The following is an 11,240-nucleotide window of genomic DNA, read 5'->3' on the forward strand; positions in this document are numbered from 1 at the left end:
TCACTGCAATATATTACAGATACTGCACTATTCTTAAATGACATATATTTATTATAATAAACAACTAATTTCCCATTTTTGTCTTGGTGACCATATTGTGAGAAAATGGGGGCTAATTTTGAAGTCTAACTTTAGTGGAAATTGGCTAGTGTACTTGAGTCACTTTCAAATTGAGAAATAATCACATTATATATTCTGTCTATCAGGTTTGTCATTCAAGCTACATGAAGTCCTTAAACTGACTGAATGTTTTTATGGCTGCATCATTACATCAAACGAAAGAGAGATGGCCTAGGGCCAACCATGCAATAATACTGTATGTCCTCAGTTTGCATCCAGCCAGGGACCTTTGTTGTATAATTCCACATCTGTTTTCTTCTTCAAATCCTAGATTCATCTTATATTATCAAAAATGTACTGCTGCAGTCTCGTGAGCAAACTTACTGCCATATGTGCACACTTACACGCATGCATACTGTTGGCCAGTGTGTTGAGTTTTATTTTAAACACATTTCAGCTTGACATACCGTATCTGGTGTCTCTAGAAACCTCACTATAAATTAAGATAAATCTTTTTGAGTATAATGCTTAACTGCACCAACCGAATTTGTGGCTCTACAGGTGGGTTCAGCAGATGTTAAGAAGAGCCAAAGTGAAGCCAATTGATGTGCTAGAGAAAGACGTGATGTTAGTAAACACAACATGAATCCATGCCCCTGTCAGAGGTTTAATAATCCATAAAAGACTAACGTATGAGTTGCTGTAGTGAGCAACTTTAAGAGTTTGAACTGTGAATGACTTGCATAAAAATAGTTATGACTTTTGCTTCTGTGTTGTTTAACAGCGCCATCTGCTGGGTGAGAGCAGCTGATGCTCACAAAACATTTTCTTCAACAAAGAAAACATAAAATAGGTCTCATTTCAACTAAGGCCCCATTAAACAGCTTAGGTCTCATGATACTTGTGACTTATAGGTTTTTATGAATCCCCCAGGACATATAGTTATCCCCTGCCCCCGATATTATGAAAAGTCCTGATGTTAATCTAAGGTTTAGTGTAGTATATTTATTACTTGTTTTATCCGAAAACAGACATTTTCTCCTGGCTCCTGGTAATTTATTTAATCCTGGAGGGAAGGTTTAAAATAAAATAACCTATTTTCTCTCTGCAGAAATGTAATGTACATCCTAAAACAAAAGCAAACTGACAGCAACTTTAACACTGAAAATGTTTATTAAAGGGTGCTACTGTACACATACTGTATTTGGAACATTTAGTTGACACAAGAAATAGTCTACCTTTTAAAAATTCTGCACCGGCAAAAACTGAGACCAAAACGGAGGGGTCTGAAAGGACAAAATATTTTTAATGAAAAGACACCAAAACCATAATCTATGTGGTATCAAGGAACCTGATTAATGAACTGTACGTATGAAAGGGGAGAAGGTCACAGCCTTCATTCAAACTGCCAATTAAAGCCAAAAAAAATATAGAAAATACACAGCAGTTCTCAGTCTGTACACACTAAACATTTGGTCCTAAGAGTCTGTGTTGGAGCACAGCCGATCAAACTACAAAACCGGCATCCATCTTGTGAATGCATGACACTACCCCTGCTTGCCAGGTAGCAACATTCTCAAATTTGAATACTTATTTTAAAAAAAAAAACAATCAAATTACTCATGACAGGATATGCATAATCCAATCAGAAACTGTTTTTTAATGTTTCAACATAACATTACAATGATATCAACAACAAATATTCTAATTGATGAGTGGATTTTACCACTTTACACTGTAAAAACAAAAAACAAAAATCAAAAAAAAAACACTATCAAAAGTATTACTAACAAGATCAATAACACCATTTAAACTGCAGGCTTGTCATCATAGCTTGGTCACAGTCCAAAACATTTTCATCTTTTAACCACAAGGTGGCAGGCCCCATTGACTGGCGCTGAATGCTGGTTTAATTTCATGTGGATAGAGTAAAGATTGTCTAACTTCTTAACATGAGACTGGTCCAAAGATTACACTGCAGTTAAAAGAGAGGAGAGAAAAAAAAAAAAAAAAGCACAACAAAAGGACAAAACTGAGCAAAATTTGTTTTATTGTCCTTTTCTTAAAATGGTGATAGCATAAAGAAATTTGAAAACACCACAAAGTTCACGTTAAAAGAGATAAAAACGACAATAAAAAAAACGAAAAAAAAAAAAAAAACGAACAAGGATATCGTCACTTATTTATAAAGACATAAATTGGCCGGTGTCATCTGCAACTTTGCAAATTGAGTAGTTATATTGGTAGACAGGACTAACTGAAAAATCTACAAGAGATAAAAAGTTTTAAAAAAGGAAGTGATTATGCAGTCAGGAAAGTGCTGCGGTGGTTGTTTCCTGAATAGCGAGACTACGGTTTTATCCTCAGTGATGTTAGTGGGTTTTCAAAGCAAAAAGGTGCACTGCCTATACAGACTTTAAGATGGGGGTTGTGCACCTGCCGTGGGAGATGCTCTCGGTTAACCTCTGGCTCTCGGAACAAAGTTTTAACAGATGGCCATGGATGCAAAATACCTTACCGACACAATCGCATCCTGTAAGCACTAAAACATGATGTGTTAAGACATTAAAAAGAAGGTAAAGTATACACAAACAGAACAGCAGAACCCCTCCCCAGTAGCATATCACCCATGTCCGCTACAGCTTCTCCTCCTGTCTGATGGATCCTTTTTTTAGCAGTCTGGGCCCTTGTGCTCCCATGGGGCATGGATGGAGATAACACGACTGTGTCCGCTGTCTATGTGTTGTTGTTGTTGGACATGGTAAAGAGGGAGGATGGGAGGTTTGGGTGTGAAAAATATCTGACTCAAGGTAGTCCCTGCAGTGGAGGAGGTCCTGTTTCCTCCTGAGGTGATGCACTCACGCACTGACAGCATCCTTCTCCTTCTTGTCACTGTCTTCGTGCCAGGTGAGACGTTCCTCATAGAAGGCTATGACGATCTGTGGGCACTTATGATTGGCCTCCTTGGCGAGCACGAGATCAGCCTCTTCAGAGTCTTTCCTGCAATAGATAAAGACCAAGGTTTATCTTGTAAATTCAGAGTAGTTCAGATTAGTTAGAAAAAAAAAAAAGATAATCTAATAACACTGTAAACATGTTAGTGTACATGATGCCTGTACATTATAAATACATTGCACATTTGAATTATGGATGTCAAATTATTTGCCAACTTCATAAAAAATTAAAATGGATTACATCATTTAGTTGACCGTTTAAATGCATTTATACAAATTATAAAAAAAAAAAAAAATACAGCCATCCAATTAATTTTTTTCACTATTAGATTGTAGTAAACGGGTGTGGTGGTTTGTAATTTTTTGTGCCATTTATTATTTTACTACCTTTTATTAGACTTTTTTAAATTAAATTACACACTGTGAATCATGTTTCTTATAAGTGCAGTAGGCAGGTGGGGGTTGTAAATCTGCTTAGGATCTGGCCATGTTTCTATTCATTAAAACAAAAACAAACCAAATAACAAATCACGGCAATGGTGTAACTGTTTGCCCATTTCGCACCAGCAAACACCCTGGAATAGAGCTTGACTAAGCACGAATAAATAAATGACGAGGTACTACGCATATATCCATCTAGCTGATGTGTAATGACATAAAATTTTATGGTGTGGCTTACTGTTTGTATATGAATGGACAGCTAGGCTATTAGTGCTGCTAATGGATCATTTGTCAGTAGCAATCTGGCATATTGAGAGCTGCCGTTTCAAAGAATCATGCACAGATGGCAACTGTTGCAGGCAACACCCACAATACCAAAGGGTTAACACCTACAATACCAAAGGGTTAACAGCTAGAAACCAGAAGAGCACAAATACCAGGTATTTTCAGAAGAAACACAAATACTAAGTTCCTGATCAAGTGGAAAGACCCATGCAGAGTACTTATGAGTCATTCATACCCTTATCAGTAGCAGAACCAAGCCGGAAGGTATTCACTAATTACACTCACTTCACCGTACAGCTGTAGACGTACAGCACACAAGGAAAACATGGAAGATGTTCATAACCCCAAACATCGTGTCATGTATCGCTTGTGGTATCCAAAATTGTATCTGTACATCAACATTGATTCCGGTGCTGCAGATAAAGTCCTGAACCATCAGAAGAAGGCAGTGTGCAAACAGACTCCAGCCACTAATATGTCATTAATATTGATAGTTTAGAATAATCCCATTAAGTTTTATTTATCAGAAATGAAAACTTAATATTGATATTATGATTACTGACTACCACTCTCACTTAACATGGGGAATTAATGCTGTATGCTTTCTGATTTAATCAGGGAAGCCCCTAAGCGTCATTGATTCAAATCATTAGTTGAACCACATTTTGTCGTACTGCACTTCTTTTTAAGCTGCTGAGAGGAACCGCATTTTGTGTCGAAACCTGAGAGATGGCAGGTCGGCGGATGTGCCGAACAGACACTAACTGGGCAGGGGAGCAAATATTATATTCTCTCATAATTGTAGGTAAGGCGTGTTAAAGAAAAAGACATTAGTGTAATTTGAGTACTTCTAATAATAAAAAATAAAAAAAACATTAACTACACGAAAAATTAATGTTATCCGAGTCGATGGATGTGTTTGAAGTGAAGATGAAATCTTGATTTGGGGACAGTCATCTTTAGAAAAGACAATTTCTAATGAGAGTATCCTTTGTCTTTTTAAACGCTAATAGAACATATCAACAACACCTACCATTTCATAAGAAACATTAGGTCTCCGCATGAGTCTGTTGCTCCTATGATCTTCTCTGGCTCAAGTCCTCTTTCAAAGCCACGTGCAACTAGAATATCATCCTGAAAGACAAAGGAAGAAAAACTCATTTGTATAGTATACAAACTGTTTACTAATTGTGCTTATTGGCGGATAAATGAATGATTTACACAATGTGTCTGCTGTTCACAAAATAGCATAAGAATGCATTTCAGAGGTAATTGATTAGATTTTGCTTGCCAATACTAAATAAATTAAATAAACAGAAAATTTTCCATTCCCATAATTTCAACACAAAACTCACTGATTCAATATATTCATTGTATGCCAAATAAAACTGGCACATCTTTTTAGCAAATCAATGAAAAGGAGCTGAAGTGTATCCCCGGAAATACACTATACAGAATCAGTTTCAGTTCAGAACTGTTACCAATTATCATATAAATAACGAGCTTTTAATCAAGAGCTAAGTCATTGTTTCTTCCCAGAGTGGAAAGCTGATCTGAAGTCCTCAATGAGCTGCATACAAAGACCTTTGATGCATACTTTCATATAGATCAGATTATGTTAAGATGAAACCTGACAGCATTCCGCATCTAAAGCGTATGATAACAAGACCACTGCGCCAACACATTACGTACCTCCTTCTTCTTTTTGGGCTTACTTCCACCCTCCTCATCATCGTCTGAGCTTCTCTTCTTTGAGGTGCTGGAGTCTTTGGAGCGTCCCAAGGAGCCTGTGCTTGATTTGCTGCCCCCGCTGCTAGGTGTGGAGCTCCCACCACTGCTTTTCTTGTAGGTCTTCATGAATTCTGAAATAAGCTCAGGGCAGTCCAGATTCTTCTCTGGCTCCCACGTGTTGTGCTTTCTGAGGAAGATCACAATGTAACATATCACTATCAGTACAGCCATTACTTTCAAGTCAACAACACAGATCACAGATGATCTACTGAAATCAATATGATAGTAGCTGATGTTCATAATATTGTAATTCATCCTCACATTTTATTTATCTATCATTTCTTGGTCTTTAAACCTGCATTACTGTATTTTCTGAGTGTATGTGCATGTTGTTATCAGACTCAAAAAGGCTGTGAATGCCCCTGCCTGCTTGCCTAATGCTAACCGCATAACTAACGTCAGCTGTGAATGGCCGCTTTCAATTTGGTCTATAGTATAAATATTATAAAATACGTGTGATATTTAAACTAAGGCTGTGCGATATGACGATATATTACGCGTGACGAAACAAAAACATTGTTCACCTCATATTTTGGTAGTTTGAGCGTTTATTTCATTGCGTCACAAATCAGACTCTTCCGGAGTTCATATGAGAAAAAATATGTACTCTGAAGGGGTTGATGAGGCAGGGATGCAATGGCTAAGAAAATTTTATCAAGAAACTACTTTAATCTGCTCATCTCCTTTCTTCTCATCTCTCTCTTCTCTCTCTCTCGCGGTACTCTCTCTCTCTCTTCTCTCTCTCTTCTCCCTTCATACAACAAAAGCAACTCTGCTCACCCCCCTCCGGCGCCGAGCTTGCTCCCCCCGCCTCCTCTCTCTGATCGTGGTGCTGTCTCTCCAGCAGTATGTTTTAAAAAGTCTCCCAAAAAACATAACTCGCGTTTTGGATTTTTCCCCCGCGTTCCCTTTACAAAGACAGGTGAGCTTCGTATAAACGAGGCTTGTTGTTAATGAGCCTGTGGAAATTGTCAAAAGCCACTGTATCCGAGTACATAACTCTCTCTCTATGACTGTGTTTGTCTCTCTCTCTCTCTCTCTCTCTCTCTCTCTGTGTTTCTCTGCAAAATGCTTAATTGGGTTGCTGGATATTAAAATACTAGGGTGGCTCCCCCAACTAAAGTCTTACGTGGGAAACACAGACAAATATTTTAGATTTTGTTACATGCTTAATAGAAAATTTGCACAAAGCATCTAAATAAAATGGAGAAAAATAATCAAATACGAGTAAGTACCTTGTGTTCGTTGAATATATCATTAAGGAACTCAATGTAGTGATTTTATATACACTATTTACTCATTGAAGTTACAAAAAAAATTTGCTATATCAGGATATAAAATTACCTCTATAAGTAAATTAAATGTTAGTCATATCGCCCAGCCCTAGTTTAACCTATAGCCTATCACGGTGTTGATGATGTACCCTTAGTTCAAATCTGTAGCGGTGTAAGTGCAAGTACGGTTAGCACACTGGCTGGAGCACAACTCTGAGTATCCTTACTTACTCTGAGTATCCTTTCCACTTCAGGAAGAACTCAACCCTGCCTTTCACCACCCTCCTGTCCAGCACCTTCTCCACAACATATTCTTCCTCATCAGAGGATGAAGACTCCTCTTCGCGAGACTTTTTGCCCATAGCGAAGTTTGTTGCTGAACACTACGCTGTTGCAGGCCAATGGCACTTCCCTGTATAGGAAAACGATAGAGAGGCTAAAGTTAAAGAGAATATGGATGATTTTTTTTTTTTTTTTTGGTTGACAAAGCTCTAGCCGATAAATTTCGGCGCAGGGATTTAATAATTACTGATCGGTATACTTAACGTAAGCCAACGCTAGCTAGACACCATCGTGTATGAACGAAAGGCATCGTTTTATTGTCGTTAACGTTACTCCAATCTGCAACAGGCACACTTGCAAAAAAAAAAAAAAAGCTAAACTAACTGGCTGGCTAAAGACCTTTCAGTAACGTTAACTACCTAAAAATGTTAACTTAGATGATGTTACCAGTAAACGTAATGCGTGCACATAGCAATGAAGATATGATGTTGTGTTTGCTAAGCTAACTCTCTAGCTAACCAATGGGCATCAAAGGCAAACTCGCTAAAGCAAAGTAGCCCGCAAGCTAACGCTTCAACACGCTAACGTTGGCTATCTTTGACACCAAAAACCTACAACAGTACCCGCGGCAACACGGAGCACTTTAATGTGGTGAATATTACTTACCCTTTGGACGTGTGGACCGCCGGTTTCGATCACTTAACCGCGGCGATAATGCGTGTCTTTTGTGGACCTGCTGTGTTTGAGGCCAACGCGGGGGCTACTTTAGCATCTAGCCCGGATCACATAAAGGTGCTGCTGTGCGTAAAAAGCGCGCGTTAAAGGCGCACAATGAATGTACCCGCCCCGTCGGTCAGCTGATGACCTACATATTCCTGCGGCTCCCATTGATTATTACCTAATTATTCAAGAGGTCGGGCATGTTTATTGTAAATGCATCTCTCTTTAAAAACAAAAAACAAACATATTATATATATATATATAAATATATATCACTATATATAAATACATGTTTGTGTGTCAGTGAAAGGTATAAGATGCTTAGAGAAAAGGCACAGCTCCACCATCAGGTCAAAAATCACCATTCAGGATTAATGATCTATTTAAATGTGTAATTTATCTTTAATGTCTTCCGTCAGTGCAGCCATGATATTAACCCCTGTTGTGTGCATTATATGTTTACTGAGCTGCAAGCACTACTAATAAAACAGTTTTCTTAGAAATATCCCTTCACATATTCACAACCATAGTTTTTCTTCTATTGTCGGGATCGTGAAATACACGCCTACCGTCGCGTTATTGGCTGTTTGTGGTGATTGATTGAATTTGGCCCAATCGAGATTCACTGGATCCTGATGACGGGTTGCAGCGGGAACTATTGGCCAATTGCTGTGTGAAAGAGGTGTATCCTTTCCTATTTATTCTACACTTGGTACCGGGGCTAGGCTCGTCTGACGCAGATCACCTCTCTCTCCGGTCCAGTTTCAAGGAGTCTTCAAGGATTTAGCAAACAAAGATGGCGAAAGATGTGAGTATTGCAATCGCGACGCCCTTTTTGTTTATTCATTTCCGTGCACACTGCGACCGGTTATTGAAAACCACTGCGGATGCTCAGCGCAGACTGCGTTTTCATCACAAATGCCGCAGCTATCAGGCGTTGTAAAGCCGCCATTTTATAGCAGCTGGGCCTCGTGGCCTTTTGTCCATGCCGTCAGTAATGTGTGTGTGTGTGTGTGTGTGTATATAAGTCAGCTGTTTCACTAGGATAGTTTCACTGCAGAGAGAATGCAAAACAAAACGCACCACATTAACGCACGCCTGCGTTTGCGTACAATTGCTGCTAGAAGCCCTGAAGCATCATACGAGCACTGTGTTAACTTTAATGGCGGCCATATCGCCCTCCTCCGCCCTGTACTGATTTTTGATGTGTGACGCAGGGTTTGGTAAATATACCATTAGCGCGCTCTTTACGCTTGGTGGTGGTGGTGGTTTCGTTGTGGACGTGGTTATTGCCGACATTATAGTGTTTTCCTTTTGAATGCTAGCTGCCATGTACCCTGATGCTAGTGTGTTGCTTTGTCCATTGTGCAGGTCCCACGCGAGCCGGAGCAGCTTCGCAAGCTGTTCATTGGAGGTTTGAGCTTCGAGACGACAGATGAAAGCCTGCGGGCTCATTTTGAACAATGGGGCAGCCTTACAGATTGCGTGGTAAGTTTTCATTTTACAAACGTTATCGCCTTTTAGCACAGTTTTAGCGTTCAGCATTTTTTGAAATATTAAATATACATTGCATGTTTGAGTTGTGGGAGTAAGTGTTGCCTCCTTCTTTTAGGTGATGAGGGATCCCAACAGCAAGAGATCCAGGGGTTTCGGTTTTGTTACATACTCATCAGTACAGGAGGTTGATGCTGCAATGTCTGCACGCCCCCATAAGGTTGATGGAAGAGTTGTTGAACCTAAACGAGCCGTTTCCCGGGAGGTATGTTGCATTTCACTGCATTTGACTAAACCTGCCTCGAGTACCTCGCATGCATATAAAGAAGGGTTGGGTGTAGTTACTACAGCAGATGTCTTTGATCACAGGACTCAAACCGACCAGGTGCCCACGTAACGGTGAAAAAGATCTTTGTTGGAGGAATTAAGGAAGATACAGAGGAGTCACACCTGCGAGATTACTTCCAGCAGTTTGGCAAAATTGAGGTCATTGACATCATGACAGATCGCAATACTGGAAAGAAAAGGGGCTTTGCCTTCGTGACCTTTGATGACCACGATGCAGTCGACAGGATCGTCAGTAAGTACAAGTGATTTCTGTTTGTCAGATTTATCGACTTGTCTTGAATGGCTACTCAGTATCATCTTTTTCTCCTCCACCCCACAGTCCAGAAATACCACACAATCAACTCCCACAACTGTGAAGTAAGGAAGGCCCTCACAAGACAGGAAATGCAGACTGCAGGAATGGGTATGAGAGGAGGTAGGCTCCTTATTAAATAAACCTACTTTATTTATTAAGGAACAAGCCACACGCACATTGGCCTAATCAACGCACATTGGCCCAATCAACGCACACTTCCAGTGCTAACGGTTGTTTTTTTTGTTTGGTTTTTTTAGGTCGCAGCAGCGGTGGTGGTGGAAGGCCGTACGACTACGACAGGGGCTTCAATCAGGGTAAGACTTAAGTGATAATAGATTTACATAATAACTTGTACTATATTATAATGCCTGAAACCTGACTGCATATTTGTCTCTCTCAGGTGGCAGGGGTAGATATGGAGATGGTCCTTACAATTGCAATGGAGGTGGAGGTGATGGTGGTAAGTAGGCATTTCAGCAGGTTTAAGTGTTTTCACTTTCCAAATTAGAATGGAATTTGGCCTCGTACTCAGACGGTATGTGTTGTAGGATATGGAGGTGGTCCTGGAGGTCCCGGTGGATATAATAATGGTGGCAACCGGGGATATAACCAAGGTTACAACCAGGGTGGTGGTGGCGGCGGAGGAGGCGGTGGCTACGGAGGAAACGGTTATGACAGCAACGGTTATGGTAAGTGTTTCAGCTCCACTTGCCTAAAACGGTTTGTGCTGAAGGCGTGGTAGTTTTTAATTTTTTGCATATAATGCAATCGCAGGTAACTGCGGCGGCGGAGGTGGTGGTGGCGGCAATAACTACAACAACATGGGCCACTACGACCCCCAGGCCTCCAACTTTGGCCCCATGAAGAACAACTTTGGCGGCGGAGGCGGTGGTGGCGGCAGGAACTTCGGTTAGTTGGATGCAAGGATGTGTACTGCCCTGTCTGCATAGTTTTTGTAAACTGAGGTTTTCTTTAAATGTATATATTTATGCTTCTAGGTGGCTATGGAAGTGGCTCAAACAACGGTGGCGGATATGGCCGTGCAGGACGATTTTGAAATGTGAAGTGGTAAGTACATGAAGGCCATGCCTGGACGACCTATTTTTGTATCATAAAACCAGAGTTTGTCGTTGCAGGGACTCGTTAAGTGTAGATAACGATTTAATAAAAAAAAACAAATTCACTCTGGATCTCAGGCCATACAAAGTCAGTGCACAGTTAACAATGTTGTTCCATATTGTTCAACAGGACTGAGTACTTAGGAGAGGAGAGCAAGGAGAGGAGAGCAAGCGAAGT

At 40.2% G+C, this 11,240-nt stretch overlaps 2 protein-coding genes across 4 annotated transcripts in view; one reads left to right on the forward strand and one right to left on the reverse strand.

Annotated features, from left to right (window-relative positions):
* Positions 1-1,347: 1,347 nt before the first annotated feature.
* Positions 1,348-7,911, reverse strand: cbx5 (chromobox homolog 5 (HP1 alpha homolog, Drosophila)). The gene is made up of 5 exons (XM_035656268.1): positions 7,754-7,911; positions 7,037-7,217; positions 5,433-5,658; positions 4,774-4,874; positions 1,348-3,060 (listed from the first exon to the last, which is right to left on the reverse strand). Exons 2-5 carry the CDS (start codon positions 7,165-7,167, stop codon positions 2,919-2,921), a joined length of 600 nt encoding a protein of 199 aa, XP_035512161.1. The 5' UTR covers positions 7,168-7,217; positions 7,754-7,911; the 3' UTR covers positions 1,348-2,918.
* A 551-nt stretch (positions 7,912-8,462) lies between these two features.
* The window catches only part of hnrnpa1b (heterogeneous nuclear ribonucleoprotein A1b), a 4,099-nt gene continuing 1,321 nt past the window's right edge, over positions 8,463-11,240 (forward strand). The window contains exons 1-11 of one of the 3 annotated variants that reach the window (XM_035656265.1): positions 8,463-8,615; positions 9,179-9,295; positions 9,420-9,566; positions 9,671-9,881; positions 9,969-10,064; positions 10,202-10,258; positions 10,345-10,404; positions 10,493-10,633; positions 10,719-10,853; positions 10,943-11,012; positions 11,193-11,220. In XM_035656265.1, the coding sequence (XP_035512158.1) occupies positions 8,604-8,615; positions 9,179-9,295; positions 9,420-9,566; positions 9,671-9,881; positions 9,969-10,064; positions 10,202-10,258; positions 10,345-10,404; positions 10,493-10,633; positions 10,719-10,853; positions 10,943-11,001 (1,035 nt within the window). In that variant the 5' untranslated portion in view covers positions 8,463-8,603 and the 3' untranslated portion in view covers positions 11,002-11,012; positions 11,193-11,220. The remainder of the gene's footprint in view (positions 8,616-9,178; positions 9,296-9,419; positions 9,567-9,670; positions 9,882-9,968; positions 10,065-10,201; positions 10,259-10,344; positions 10,405-10,492; positions 10,634-10,718; positions 10,854-10,942; positions 11,013-11,192; positions 11,221-11,240) is intronic. The other 2 variants (XM_035656267.1, XR_004796544.1) reach the window with 2 other exon arrangements.

The sequence above is a fragment of the Morone saxatilis genome, unplaced genomic scaffold (genome assembly GCF_004916995.1).
Source record: "Morone saxatilis isolate NCDOM2014 unplaced genomic scaffold, NCSU_SB_2.0 Contig15, whole genome shotgun sequence".
NCBI lineage: Eukaryota > Metazoa > Chordata > Actinopteri > Moronidae > Morone > Morone saxatilis.